The sequence below is a fragment of the Dipteris shenzhenensis genome, chromosome 12, assembly GCF_047967505.1.
Source record: "Dipteris shenzhenensis isolate YYH24624 ecotype China chromosome 12, Dip_SZ_1.0, whole genome shotgun sequence".
Lineage (NCBI taxonomy): Eukaryota > Viridiplantae > Streptophyta > Polypodiopsida > Gleicheniales > Dipteridaceae > Dipteris > Dipteris shenzhenensis.
In genome coordinates, this window is record NC_141607.1 from 10,367,957 (window position 1) to 10,383,714 (window position 15,758).

Genomic DNA, 15,758 nt, shown 5'->3' on the forward strand with positions numbered 1-15,758 from the left:
TTAGCACACCAAGGTAACTTTCATCCCAGTGCTAATTTAACAAACCGTCTCAGAGAAGACCAAACCTAGCCTTAGGACATTTTACCATATCACAATGTAAACAAATCCTCCACGCAATTTTCAACATGTTAGGAAGAAGCTTCATGCAATAGCACAAAAAACAAAATAAGGTCACAATTACTAAAGAGCTAGTTCAAAAAAACGTATCCACCAAATGTTTACACAATAGTTCTTTATCAAGAAATAGTTACTTTGTAGAAGTGCAATATATCACCAAAATGAGGTCCAGGAGTTATAAATCGTGCAAGATTTAAGTATTTAGAACAACGCTAGAGTTTTTCACAAGTGGAGAAGTGCCTTAACCTTCATTGCTCCTATGCCCTTTCTTTTGGGTTGAATGCTTAGCATATATGTTTATCTTGGCATGAAACCTAACATGCTCGGGTTTAAGGTGCAATGCACTCGCCATTGGAACCATGAACAAACGACCATAGGTGAAAAGATAACAACTTGTTTTACATGAGAATTGAAATAAAAAAGAAAGGACAAAACTTCACCTTCAGCATACACGCGCTCGGTAACCCCCTCGAATGCTTGACACATAGATTTCTTTTAAGTCTCTCCCCCCCCCCCCCCCCCAATTTTGAAGTCTTCTTGATAGGAGCTTTTTAGCAAATTCTATTTCACAGGCCTAGTTCCACCCGCAATTAAAAGATGTGCAAGGTGGAGTAGAGCTCCTCTTCCCATTTGAAGTGCTCGTGCTTTCTCCAGTTTCCTCATGATCTTTTGAAAACACAAGCTTGACTAGTTATCATTGAATCCTAACCACATAATCAAAACCAAGAAGCTCCCAATAATTATAGTAAAATTGTAACAAGAGAGAGTGGAAGTCCACAATGAATCCATATGCCTTAGAAGATGCATTGTGTGTGGTCCTTCCACCTCCCATTGCTGCGATTACACTGGCACAAAATTGCAGGCAGTAGTTTGTTGCTTCACTGTGCTGTATTAATCACAATGTATTTGCTATCGTGGATGCTCTTTCATGAGTCAAAGCTTTAGCTTTAGAGTCACATTACATTGTTTAGAGTACTTCATGGAATCTTAACAATTATAAAACACAGAAAAAACCCAAGAGAGTGGGTTGGGAACTCTCATGTAAAGAATCCCATTCAAGAGAGAGCGCGCTAGACCAAAGCTAAAATTAAATACATCCATTGTAAGGTTAACCTATGGCATTCCCATCATGAAACAGCATGAACTTTCCAAAAAACGTCATCATCTTTCTATAATCATCAATTAAAAATATGAATGCCACATTTTCCCATTCTCCTTAGACAAGCAATGACGAGTCTATGGCCACAAAAGCTAACTCCCAGAAACTAAGTTACTTGGCAACTTTAAAGGTCACTGTCTAGCAAAGGTTCTTCCTCCTTTGTGTCTTGCACCAATTTTGTAGACGTGTCCAGTCCACATACTTCATTCAGTACAAGAGTGCCATCCTCCATATCATTCTCAATCATGGTGAGATCATCCTCTACTAAGGTCTTCGTACTTTTATTTGCCCTCAAAGCCTCTCCCTCAGTTTTGATTGCATGCAGCTCATCTCCTTCTACTAATGACAATCTTTCAAGTAGCTGTATTGCATCTACTTTGGGTATCAATAAGCTCATGTTGGTCCTTCCTCGCCAGCATCCAATGGCCGTCACAAAGGAAGCATCTTTTTGGCTCTCAGAATGATCTGCATAAAGCTTGAAAAGTCTTAGTTATTGGGATTGTCGGTTCACACAAAATAATCCATGATCCCCCAGGAAGTTAAACGAACAAGTTACTCACTTCCATCATCAAGGATAACTATGCAGCACCCAGGCAGAACGGTTTGCACAGCCATAGTGAACCTTTCATTCAAAAAAGCTGTGAAGGGAACTGTTCTCGATGAAAGCAATAATTTGAAATCTTCCTTTGAAGCATGGACAATCTGTTTCGTGACATGAGGTAAAAGCACCGGAAGTCCCTCAGAGGCTATCCTAAAAGCACAAGATGAGAATCCTTCTTTTCCTCCTTGCCTTTCCTGAAAAGAAAATCAGTTATGGACTCAAACGGCTAAGCTGATTTCGTGCATGCTTACAACTTTTAAGGTATCACGTACAGAAGCACCTCCCCCCCTCCCCCCCCCGCAAACCAAAAAAAAAAAGAAAAGAAGTAATTAGTGTTTCCTTATGAAGAGACCTTACAAAGATTTTAAGTCCAACCGACGTTATCTTCATCTGCTCCCCAGCCCGAAAGTTCAGCCTCAAAACATTGGCAGCTGCATTGGATATGTAATAAATTCTCTTTAAACGACTTGTATCCTCACTCCTTGTCACTAAATGCCCATGTAAAGGGAGTGTGTCCTTGATCCCATAGAAATCCACCAGGCTGTTTATAAGGTCTTCATCCCTCAAGAACAGCACAGGGTCCACCCCCTTCCAGTTTCCCTGTAGCTGAATCCTGCTTACTGATTTCTGGCTCGACTCTTTGTTTGCATCACCAGAATCAGCAGCTTGTACCTGAGCCTCTCCTATGACTTGCTTTTTTTCACTACTGGACTCAAAACACGGAACTTCAGCAACATTAGTTACTACTTTCAATTCTGATTGCCCTTCAAGCTTCTTCTCACAAGCAACTTTATCAGGAATCAGATCAAAACTTGTCTCTGGATTGTCATTTTGACGTGCGTCAGAATCTTGCTCTTTCATGCACAATGTATCTGCAAAAGCCATGGCCTGCGTTGCATCAACTTCAGCACCATTACTGTGCTTTGTAAGGGCCTCCCTCGTGCAATGTTGAACTGCATTCATCAGCAGATTGTCATTAGCAGCTTGGACTAGGAAACCAATCACATCCTCAATAAAAGTCCTATTAAAGTGGTAGGCATATAAGGCACATTACTGATTAACCTTGAAATGCAGAAATCTTCTGGAACACAGCCACAAAAAAACCACCAGTATCCTGGTCATGGGGTAAGATACGCAAGCACCGCTCCAATGGAAGGGGGCTAGCTTCCCCATCTCCATCATTGCCTTCATCTCTGACCCTCTCATGCTCTCCACTAAGAATATGAACTTCCATACTTTCCTGCAAAAGTGTCCCTCCAGAGGCAATCTTGTCAGATATATCTTCATGTCCTAGGTGGTCTGCATTGCCTTTGGGAAACATGCCTGGGACTATAGCACCTGCCCGGTGCTTATTCACTTGTTGATAAGAGGAAATCCAAAGACCTTTGTCTCTGACCTGAATCCCCCCAAGCCCAAAAAAAAAAAAAAAGATACACCTATAATATCAACTCGCTTTTAGAATATAGAAAAAACAGGGGCCCTTATGGCTGCAAAAAAGAAAACCTTCCATGTCTTCAACCCAGGGCGGCGTTTTAGCTCTGGCAATTCCTTAGACACATCCATGAGCTCCATGCATCCCTTGGAACGTCTCAATATCTGCAATGCACACAGCAAATGGATCCACGCATTTTAGCTGTTCCTGGACTCTTTTTCATCAGCACATCAGACTGTAGTTAAAAGCATGTACATTGTAAGACTCCAAATGTGATTACTTTTTTATGAACTTTACTGGTGTGGAATACACTGCATCATGAACAGTAGAAAGCTTGCTTTCAATGTCTAAAAAAGTGCTCACACTGAATTTTAAGCATTCCAAATATTTCTGCTAAGGTTTCACTAATAAGGAAACAACCAGAAACAAGGTAAGATAATGTATCATGTGGGGATAACTACCATTTTTCAGCTCCAGGAACTCTCTTAAACCAAATTAGGTCAAGCAAAGATTGTATGAAAGGAGGAAATAAGAAGTGTGTTTGAGAACCGAAGTTTCCTTCACCATTTCACCTGGTCGAATCACCTTGGGGCTTTGAACTCTTTCCTCAAATATCAACCCCCCTCCCTGGGGAAAAATAAGACAACCACAACAAACACTACCAACAACAAAGAGCACCACAAATTGTCAGTTACTCTAGCAAAGGTTCTGTTAGCCTGATAACTTATTCAGCCACATTCTCTCATCTATACCCTTTGGTTTTTAAAAAGGTCAAATAGATGTTTTAGCTATCAAGTCTAGATCTTATCTCCTGTACATTTATATGACACTTTGTCGATCGTGCCTCACCTTATCAGTCAACATATGTTAATAGATGACAGTTTTTGAGTGCTTTGGAAGCCTTCCACTCATGCAAGCTTAATCCATGTGCAGGTCCATTAGTCCTTACACATGTTAGTCCATGAATGTTTTTAGCAAGTTCTCTTGAAGGTTTTTTGGGGTCATCAAAATAGAAGTAAGCTTGCATGAGTTGATATTGCTACGCAACATCACCGTTCCTCAATCTCTTGAGGAAGCCGGCTTGATGCCCCAAAAGATTTAGCTGGGCCATTGTCCCACTGTGTCCACCTGATCTGTGTATGCTGCCCCAACATACATGCCTCCTCATCTTGGACCTCCGGATGCTAGAGTAGGGATTGGCGCTCAAGTTCCTTTTGACACTATGGACTAGCTCATATGAGCACCAACCAAAAGCTGCCACATGGTCTGTAAAGCTCCTCATCAACGGTGACCTATTTCCTATCAGGGAAGCCTCTGAGAAAATCCAATGATGAGACTATTGCCACTGTCCTCCTGCACAGTCCTCCTGCGCAGAGGGGTGTTCTTGAGATCTAAACCTAGGTGAGGCTATGTATTACAAACTTATATATAGCTTTGTAAGACTAGAATATATCCACTCGTACAAATTCAGATTTTTGTTGTCCTAAATTCCAAAAACTCTAAGAGAAAAAGAAAGAGAAGAAAAATGAGGTAACAAAAAAGAATTGAAAAACAAAAGGTAGACATACTTAGCAGCAAAGCAACGCTTATGTTGTCATCAGTGCCCACACATAAGCAGCTATATTGGGTTTCTAAAGACCTACGGTTGTAAAGACCTGCGGAGTCTCTTGGGCAACCCCAGTGCTTACTAAAATAGGTCAATTAAACAAAAGAGAAAAGGTGACTAAGAAAAAATAAACCAAAAAATCAAGAAACAAATTTGTCCCAAAAACAGGAATCTCTCTCTCTCTCTCTCTCTCTCTCTCTCTCTCTCTCTCTCTTGTAGGCCATCCTTTGGTGGTTCTAGTGATGCCCTGTAGGCCATGGTATGTGCCTTGTAGGCATAAGTGTAGGCACTTATTGTGTTAGTGCCTTCTATGCCACATAGGACACTTAGTCCTATGTGACACCTAGGACACTTAGTCCTAGGCCTAGATACAAGTACTTTGTACTTGTGTTTAGGAACCTTATCCATCTATCTAAGTTTACGTGACTATCATCTTCGACTCGCCCTGTACTGCACACACACTCTCTCTCTCTCTCTCAATCGTTACTACAGTGGTATCAGAGCAGGGTTTGCTCTAGCCTTCCAGATCTCCTCAGCCCCGAGCCTCCATTGCTCATTGGAGTTTTTTCTGCCTTGCTGGTCGACAAGCAGGCATCGTACAGTTCGTACCTTCCGTACAGCAGGCGTCGTACAGTTCGTACATTCCGTACAGCAGGCGTCGTACAGTCGTACCTTCCGTACAGTTCATGCGTCGTGCATTCCTTACGTTAACAGATCTGCATCGTCGCCGTACATCTGCGTTGAAGGACGCCGTACACCCGTCGGCGCCGTACTGTACTCCGTACTTTGTGTCGTACATCCACCATACACCCGTACCTGCAATTCGCCGTACATACGGTGCATTCATAGTACTTCTGTACCGTACGCCATTTCGTACCTTCGCCGTACAAGGTACATACGCCGTACGATTGTACCTGCGTAGGAGTACAAGACATTTGCAAATTTGGGGCTACGTCGTACGATTGTACTTGCGTAGGAGTACAAGGTACTTTCACCGTACTTTCAATCGTCAGCAGTTCGTACCAGCTTTCCGTACTACGTACCTTTAGTGGTATTCCATACAGCTTCATCTGGGTATTCCGTACAGTACCTTTTTTAGCATTGGCTGGAAACAGGTCCTTGGTCTCACTGCAGTCATCTACATACATTTGCAGATTTGGGGCTTTTGCACAAACATTTTTTTTAAAAAAAAATTTGGGGCTATTGCAGGACATTGGAAAATTTGGGGTTTTCATTTCCTTTCACCTCTTTTAATTGCAATTTCTTGCAAGAAATTGGAGTTTTGGGATTTGTTCTGCAATTTCTTGTTTAGATTGCAGTACATTGGGTCAGATTGCAGGACATTCAGTTATATTTGCAGGACATTGTGTCAGATTTGCAAACTTTGGGTCACATTTGCGAAATTTCAGCAAGATTTGGGGCTTTTCTGAATTTGCCCTCTTTTTGGCTTATTTGCCCTCAATAAATTTGGGGCTTTTGCCAAATTTGCTGTTTTTGCAGTGAACATTGCCTGTCACAGTCACATTTGGGTCAGATCTGCATTTGCCCTTTGATTTGGGTCAGAAATTTGCAGATAGTTGCTGTCATTTTTGGACAGCCAGCTTATTGCAGTGATAGCCTTGAGGCTTTTGGGTTTTCAGGTCTTTTACAAGTTATCACATTTGCTATGGCTGGGAACAATCAAGATTTATTTGGAGTCCTTCGTGAAGATGATAAGTTGGATGGCACCAACTATCCGATGTGGTCTTATCTCATGAAACATATTCTTGTTGCAAAGCATTTGTGGAATATTGTTTCTGGGGCTGATCTGAGGCCAGCCAATCCTTCAATTATTATTTCTACTGCTGCACCTTCTGCAGGTGGTACTTCTCCTGATGCCTCTTCCTCTAGCACTCCTGCTGTTGCTCTTCCAACTCAAGAACAATCTAGATGGGATGCAAGAGATGCAAATGCACATTCATGCATTGCTTTATCATGCAAGAGAATCATTATTCCACACATCCGTTCTTGCAGAACAGCAAAGGATGCTTGGGATAAATTGGCTTCTCTATATCAGATTCGCAATGAAGCTCGTGTTGCATATTTGAGAAGGCAATTACAGGAAGTGAATATGAATGAAGGTGAGTCAATGGATGCATATTTGACAAAGGTCAAAGACCTCATGGAACAGCTTGCCAACATTGATGAAGTGGTGCCAAATTCACAGCTTGTCAGTACTACATTGAATGGACTACCAGATACATATCAAGGGTTTGCTACAACCCTTCGATTAGTGGCCATGGGTAATCCAGACCACTATTCTTTTGATCAGCTTGTTACTTTGCTTTTGCAGGAAGAGCAAAGTAGAGCTAACAGACAAGCCATTATTCCTGATCATGCATTTGCTTCACAACAAACAGGAAGAGGCAAGGCTCCCAAGCCTATGGGCAGGCCAAAATCTGCACACAGCAGCTGCAATTCCTCTACGCATAGCAGCTGCAATTCCTCTCATGCATCTAAAAATACAGCAGATAAGGGAAAGAAGAAAAGATGCAACTATTGTCGCAAGCCTGGAGATGACATTTCAGAATGCAGGAAGCGCATTGCTTCGGAGAAAAAGAAAGCAGGATTGACAGCTAATGCCTCACATGCCATTGAATCCCATGAGCCAGCAGATGCTTCACATGCACATGCTCTTCAGGATGATTGGGCATGGGCTGTCCATTGCTCATTTGATCCCTCCAAAGCTGATGCACTTTTTACTTCTAATGATGCTCAGTCCTGGTACTTTGATAGTGGTGCTTCCAAGCATGTCACATCTTGCAGACAGTTGTTTCATTCTTTAGCTGATGCACCTCGAGGGGGGACTATTACATGTGCCAACAATGCTTCATATGCTGTAAAAGGAGTTGGAGATGTGCAGCTCACATCCATTTCCAGTCATCCTGTCACTCTGACAAATGTTCTTTTTGTGCCTGGAATTGAAGTCAACTTGATCTCAATTTCAGCAATTGCTACTTCAGGTTTCAGAGTAATTTTTGATGGCTACAGATGCTTAGTATATGATCTTCGTGATGACAATGCCATAGTTCTCACTGGCACTTTGCGAAAAGGACTTTATCACCTTGATCATCATGCAGCTGCACTTTATACTGAAGCATTGGCTATTTCAGATTCACAGCTTGCTGAAACTCATCTGTGGCATGAGAGAATGGGCCATCTCAATTATAGAGCTCTTGCAAAGCTGCATTCACACCAGATGGCTAATGATGTACCTCAGACTCACACAGTTTCTAAACATGTGTGTGAGGGTTGTCTTTTGGGTAAGATGCATCGATTTCCTTTTCAAAAGAATTGTCCAAAACTCTCACAAAGGAAATTGCAGCTAGTACATAATGATGTCTGTGGCCCAATGAGGACAAATGCCATTGGAGGATACAAGTATTTCATGACTCTCATTGATGATTTCACAAGATATTGCTGGGTATATCCTTTAAAGGCCAAATCTGAAGTTTTCTTATGCTTTCAGAGATGGCTGAATATGGTTGAGAATGAATCAGGCTGCAAGCTTGTCACCCTCAACACAGATAGGGAGGGTGAGTATATGTCAAAGGAGTTTGATGCATTTCTTTCCTCACGGGGCATTATTCACTCATGCACTACTCCTTACACTCCTCAGCAGAATCCTGTTTCCGAAAGGAAAAACAGGTCCACAATGGAGATGGCCAGATGCATGCTCAAGGCCAAGTCTTTGCCCAATAAATTTTGGCTTGATGCAGTAATGTGTGCCAACTATGTGCTGAATAGATCACCTACACGGGCATTACAGACTATGACACCTTATGAAGCATGGAAAGGCAGGAAGCCTTCACTTTCACACATGAAAGTTTTTGGGTCTCTTGCGTATGTTCATGTACCATCTCAGCTGAGACATAAGCTTGATGACAAGGCAATCAAATGCATATTCATTGGTTACAGCGAGGAGAGCAGAGGGTATCGGTTATATCAACCAAATACTGGGAAGATTATTGTCAGTAGAGATGTGATCTTTGCTGAACATTCAGCTTCTCCTCTTGTGGACTGCAAAGCAAAGCCAGATATTGACATGTTTGATGCCTTTGAATCTTGGTTACCTCTACCATCATCAGAAGAGGATTTTGAACAGCAACATGCGCCTCCTGCAGGCCCTCCACAAAACAATAATCAGCCTCAACCTCATGCTGATTTGCAGGCTTCTCTTCCGGCACAAAATGATCCCATTACTCATGATGCAGTCATTGAAGAAAGAGCTGTTAATAGACAGCAAAGGCAAGTTCCCAGATGGCTTCTTGATACATTGAGGGACAGCAAACAAGATCAGCCTTTTGCTGCCCGGACAAGATCGGGGAATAGACAACATGGTCACTTTCTTGAGTTTGCACTCCTTGCTACAGCTTGCAATGAAGAGCCTTTGTGCCATAAAGATGCTTTTGACAGCAAAGAGTGGATGGATGCAATGAAAGCTGAGTTACAATCTATTGCCAAAAATGACACTTGGGAATTAGTAGATCTTCCACCTGGCAAGAATGCCATTGGAACGCGTTGGGTCTACAAATTAAAAAGAAAATCTGATGGCAGCATAGATCGATACAAAGCCCGTCTTGTTGCAAAAGGTTATGCCCAACAACAAGGCATTGACTTTGAGGAGACATTTGCTCCCACATCCAGGATTACTACCATTCGATGTGTCATTGCCATTGCAGCCCATCATCATTGGCAAGTGCACCAACTTGACATCAAGACTGCCTTTCTTCATGGGGATCTGCAGGAAGAAGTCTATGTCACTCAGCCTCCTGGTTTTGAGGTTGTTAATTCTGAAAATAAGGTATGCCGGCTTAGAAAAGCCCTTTATGGTTTGAAGCAGGCACCCAGGGCATGGTATGCCAAAATTCATGCACACTTACTATCCCTTGGTTTTCAAAATAGTCCCACAGAACCCACTCTTTATTTCCGTGGGAGTGGATCTGATTTTTTAGTGCTGATTTTATATGTGGATGATATGCTTCTCACGGGTCCAGATACTCAGCAAATTGCAGCTTTCAAGGCTGACTTGCAGCAGATTTTTGACATGTCAGACATGGGACAGCTCCATTATTATTTGGGCATTCAGTTTGCTCATGTTGAGGGGGGTATCATGATGTCTCAGTCCAAGTATATTGGACAGCTCCTTAATCGTTTTCAATTTGAGGATTGCAAGCCAATCTCTACTCCAGTGGACCCTGGCTTCAAATTCTCAGCTCATGATGGGAGCCCACCATGTGATATCACTCTTTATCAGCAGGCTGTTGGATGCCTTATTTATTTATGTCACACCAGACCTGACTTGCAGTATGCAGTATCTCAGCTCAGCAGATTCATGCACATGCCCAGTTCACAGCATTGGCAGGCAGTGAAGAGAGTCTTCAGATATCTCAGAGGCACTCAGGATTTAGCCCTCTTCTATGGTGATCAGGGTTCACTTACCATGCATGCTTACACGGATAGTGACTAGGCAGGATGTTCCGACACCAGAGTGTCACATACTGGCAATTGTTTTTTGCTTGGCAATTCATGTATTTCTTGCAGTATGCAATATCTCAGCTCAGCAGATTCATGCACATGCCCAGTTCACAGCATTGGCAGGCAGTGAAGAGAGTCTTCAGATATCTCAGAGGCACTCAGGATTTAGCCCTCTTCTATGGTGATCAGGGTTCACTTACCATGCATGCTTACACGGATAGTGACTAGGCAGGATGTTCCGACACCAGAGTGTCACATACTGGCAATTGTTTTTTGCTTGGCAATTCATGTATTTCTTGGCTCAGCAAGAAGCAACCAACAGTTGCCACGTCTAGTTGTGAGGCTGAGTACAGGGCAGCCTTCACCGCTACAGTTACACGGATAGTGACTGGGCAGGATGTTCCGACACCAGAGTGTCACATACTAGCAATTGTTTTTTGCTTGGCAATTCATGTATTTCTTGGCTCAGCAAGAAGCAACCAACAGTTGCCACGTCTAGTTGTGAGGCTGAGTACATGGCAGCCTTCACCGCTACAGTAGAGTGTGTTTGGCTTCGACAGTTACTTACAGATCTTGGTATTTGCCAGACATCCTCCACTATTGTCTACACTGACAGCCAGAGTGCTTTGGCCATTGCGCGTAACCCAGTGTTTCATGCGCGTACCAAGCATATTGAAGTTCACTATCATTATGTTCGGGAGCGGTTGTCAGCAGGCGACATAGAGTTGTCCTATCTTCCCACAGAGGACAACATCACAGATATGTTTACAAAGGCACTTCCTCGTCCCAAGTTCGAAGTCTTCCGACAGGCTTTACACTTGGTTCCCTTTGTTACATGATCTGACATTCCTTGTACATTCATAGATGGCTATATCCTTTTGGATGAACATGTGCCACCATGACCAGAAACTACCAGGTATTCTGAGACGTTTCCAGAATACTTCAGCCCATCCCATGGAGGGGGGTTTGTAGGCCATCCTTTGGTGGTTCTAGTGATGCCCTATAGGCCATGGTATGTGCCTTGTAGGCATAAGTGTAGGCACTTATTGTGTTAGTGCCTTCTATGCCACATAGGACACTTAGTCCTATGTGACACCTAGGACACTTAGTCCTAGGCCTAGATACAAGTACTTTGTACTTGTGTTTAGGAACCTTATCCATCTATCTAAGCTTACGTGACTATCATCTTCGACTCGTCCTGTACTGCACACACACTCTCTCTCTCTCTCTCTCTCTCAATCGTTACTACATCTCTCTCTAAATAAATGATGTCAAGTCCCCCGTCCACTGAGGTCAAAATCACGGAGTGTTGTCCGCTTGTGCACCAAGCACTTGAGCTGTCACATGCATCCTTGTGAAAGTACCAACAAGGGGCTATGTCCCAGGCCGTGTTCAAGGGGACCTGGTTGGCCACAAGGACCCACGCTGCTAAAGAGAGTTTGTCCGAGCTTCAATAAAGAATCTTGCTCTATAGCACCAGGGCAATCTGCCCTGTTGAAATGTCAATGCACACATGACAACCATGTACTGTGTTGTTTGGTCCATAGAAATCCAATGGAAGCCGAGAGAGGCCCCCAATCTAAGATCTCTTGGATTTCCTCAGCCACCATGGGGGAAATCAACTTATTTATTCCAGTTCACCCTGGCGCTGAACCCCAGGAAGTACACCCAAAGGGCACATCGATCTGTCTCTCAGCTCTAGCAGAACCCTCTACAAAAAGGGTTGTATAATCTGCAAACTCAAAGTTTAATAACTAGTACTCATGCTAGGACCGTGAGGTGCATTCTGTGAGGCTCGCCGGAGAAAATAGCCCAAAGCTTGTGTCAAAAAGAGGAACAACAAAGGACTAGGGGGCAGCCCTAGTGCACTGAGTAGAAAAGAGAAAAGCCCTCTCCTGTATGACATCCTATAAGCATCTTCCTGGAAGTCACTATATACAAGGCAGAGACCCCCCAAATCCATTAGTTCGAGAAACCCATCCTCCACATGGTGCCCTCCAAAAAAGCCCACTCCACCCTGCCATATGTCTTCGAGAAGTCCAAGAGGACTGTAACAGGCTGAGCCTCCTCACATGCCCAGTCACTACCTCCCCAAAAGTGAAGTTGTTGTCTAGGATGCTGCATTCCTGAACAGTGTGTCATGGATAATGTCAGGGAGGTCGGGGTGCAACTGCAAACTCAAGACCTCATCTAAGGCGTTTCTCCTCCGAGGATGGGAGTGCCCCATTTGATGCTATTCTTTACCAACAGGCTGTGGTCTACCTTATCTACTTCTGTCATACCCGACCTGATTTGCAGTATGTCGTTTCCAAGTTAAGCAGGTACATGCACAAGCCCAACACGCAGCATTGGCAAGCAGTGAAGCGGGTCTTCCCTTACTTGAAGTCCACGCAACATTTGGGACTGTTTTATAGTGATCAGTCTTCATTGGATTTGAATGCATTTGTGGACAATGATTGGGTATGTTGTTATGACACCCGCGTGTCACACAGTGGCAACTATTTCATGCTTGGCTCTTCATGCATCTCTTGGTTCAACAAGAAGTAGCCTACATTAGCCACTTCTTGTTGTGAAGCTGAATACAAGGTAGCCTTCACAACTACAATAGAGTGTGTTTGGCTCCGTAAGTTACTCTCAGATCTTCATGTCAGCCAAGACACTTCTAATATTATCAACACTGACAACCAAAGTGCTTTAGCAGTTGCGTGAAATCCAGTGTTAAATGCGTGTAAAAGCACATTGAGGTCCATTCTCATTATGTTCGAGAGCAACTGTCAGTTGGAGATATACAGTTGTCCTACGTTCTCACAAAAGATAACTTCGCAGATCTCTTCACAAAGGCTCTACCACGACCCAAGTTTGAGGCTTTTCGTCGTGCCTTACACTTGGCACGATTTATTACGTGATGTTGATCTCCTTGTTTCATCATAGGTTGCTATATCCATCTTGGACGAATATGTGCATCCATGATATAGTTTACAGGTATACCTGAGATGTATCTACGATACTTCAGCCACACCATGGAGGGGGGCCCTGGTATGGCCTTTGTAGGCTAGAAAATTACCCATTTAGATGACTCAATCAGTACTCTAGCCACATTATTGAATAAGCTTTTTGAGGCTCAAGATAGACATGATATTCAAAGAATGACTCTTTCAATGATAAGCTGGTAGGAGAAGAGCTTCTCGTAGACTTGATTGAACCTTCAGTGCTTCCAAACAAGCCAAAAAATAATCTCAACGTTGAAGAAAGGCAAGCACGCCACACGTTATTAAAAACATTTAGTAAAGTGGAAAGATGGTTCATATGAGAATGTAACTTGGGAAGAGTAAGAAAACTCACAAATTCCTAATATTGTGAACAAGGATGTCAATTCTACCTAACGGGAGGAAATAGTGTGGTGTGGCATTACCTGCCATAGAGCATGCCATCATCTACAACGTCCGAAGCTAGGAGCTCCTCCTATCGGATCGGCAACCTCATCCCTGTAAAGCAAGTGCCTGAGAATGCAGAAAGTAGCCCCAGGCTTCCGTCACAAAAACGAAAACATAAGGAGCATCTTTGTCTCACTGAACGGGAGAGCGGAAAGATCTCACCTATATGGCCTCCGATGATCACCCAGTTGGAGCCGCCTGCATATAGTGCTGAGACCCCTCTGATCCACCTCTCTGAAAAGCTGAGTTTCTGCATAGTCCCCTCCAGGAAGGACCACTCAACTCTGTCATAGGCCTTCTCGAAATCAAGGAGCAGGATAGCCAGAGGCTGTGCCTCCCCCCTGGCCCAGTCAAGTGCCTCCCAAAAGGTGAAGATATTATCCAGGATGCTGCACTCCTGAACAAATCCGATCTACGTCTCATGACTGTCAAATATCTACTCTATCTGCCCCCTTCGAAATCAGGCATATCCAACCTCTGCTTAGGGAATGAAGAAGAAGTCCGGAGTCAAAGATCTCCGGACAAGCTAACCGAAGTGGGGTGGAGATGTGCTCTCAAAACCAGCAGAAGAAGGTCGGGGCCAAACCATCCTCTCCTAGGCACTTCTGGGCTGGAAGACCCTGTAGGGCCTCCCACAACCCCTCATCCATGAAAGGCTCCTCCAGACATTTGCTAAGGCTCTGTGAAAAAACTGTGGGGACCTGCTCCCAAACTGCCTCTCTAGCCAGAAGAGTGGTGGTCGAGGCCTCCTCCGACTGAAAAAGCTGCTATAGAAGGTTGTAGTCATCTCAAGGATCTCCTGTGGGTCTGACTGCATTTGTCCCTGGAAGTCCCTAAGACGCTGTAGCTAGATCCCTGCTGACCGTGGTCCTGTCGTTTGGGAAAACTGGCGGGTCATCCTATCCCCCCATCTGGCCCTAGAGGAGTGGTAAGAAAACTCTACTCTGCGGACCTCCAAGTCTTGTAGCTCTGATCGTGCGCACTCCAGCCGGTCCTGCAGCCACGGGGACCCTGGGTCCTGCTCCCTGAGTCTCTCAATGGACGCAAGATCTCGACACAAACCCCACTCCCGCTCCTGAAGAGCAGATCATTGCCTCAATAACTGGCTCTGTAGCTCCTGACTGCTCTGTTGTATCCGCTCAGCCACACGTCGCCCATCCCTCAATGGGACTGTCCACGGGTTGACTCCAGATCTCTACCAACACCTGCTTGACGTCCTCCTCTTGCAAGAGATCGTCCGAGATGCGGATCCCCTTTTGGGAGAGTCCACGACGGGGTTCTCCACATGGAGAACTACTGGGGAGTCGTCTGACATCATGGTACCTGCTAGAATGTCGGTGGGCCCGCCACGGAGTAAAGCTCAGTCGCCAATATAGAATCTGTCCAAATGCTCTAGCAACCCATCATGCCGTCTCTCACCAAAGAAAAAGCGCAGGCTGCCTAGAAGTTTGGTAAACTCTGGCTCACGCCAAGCATCCCTGCCACTGATCGCAAAGATGAACTGCTCCCAAGTACTCCTCTCCCCCGCTAGCATCTCTACGAAAGAGGCTCCTCTCTGCTTATCCTCCATGAACTCAAGGTTATTGAGATCTCCCCCAACAACCCATGAGTCCACCTCCCAGAGGCAATCTCTGACCCGCGACCAGAAAGCCGGGCAGTGTTGCCAGCAAGCATACACGTTCAGGATACTTGAAACCAGCCTTCAATAAACGAAAGGGCAGTGATCTTCTTCTACTCAGTCATAAACCTCATAAATAGCCACAATTCAAGCTTTAGTCACTTCAACCACTTAGCAAAACTTAGATACAAGCTTCAACAACAACAAAGGGGAAGCTAGAATTCCCTTGGTCTATGAAAAGAATACACAATGCACCCACTGGCCCCAAATGCCT

The 15,758-nt window shown here is 44.2% G+C and overlaps 1 protein-coding gene across 1 annotated transcript in view; it reads right to left on the reverse strand.

The window, feature by feature from the left end:
* Positions 1 to 855: 855 nt before the first annotated feature.
* The window catches only part of LOC147895798 (S-adenosyl-L-methionine-dependent methyltransferases superfamily protein), a 115,325-nt gene continuing 100,422 nt past the window's right edge, over positions 856 to 15,758 (reverse strand). The window contains exons 11-15 of the mRNA XM_087382417.1: positions 3,381 to 3,473; positions 2,940 to 3,273; positions 2,235 to 2,830; positions 1,837 to 2,071; positions 856 to 1,741 (exon numbers count right to left, since the gene is read on the reverse strand). Of these exons, the coding sequence (XP_087238543.1) occupies positions 1,401 to 1,741; positions 1,837 to 2,071; positions 2,235 to 2,830; positions 2,940 to 3,273; positions 3,381 to 3,473 (1,599 nt within the window). The 3' untranslated portion in view covers positions 856 to 1,400. The remainder of the gene's footprint in view (positions 1,742 to 1,836; positions 2,072 to 2,234; positions 2,831 to 2,939; positions 3,274 to 3,380; positions 3,474 to 15,758) is intronic.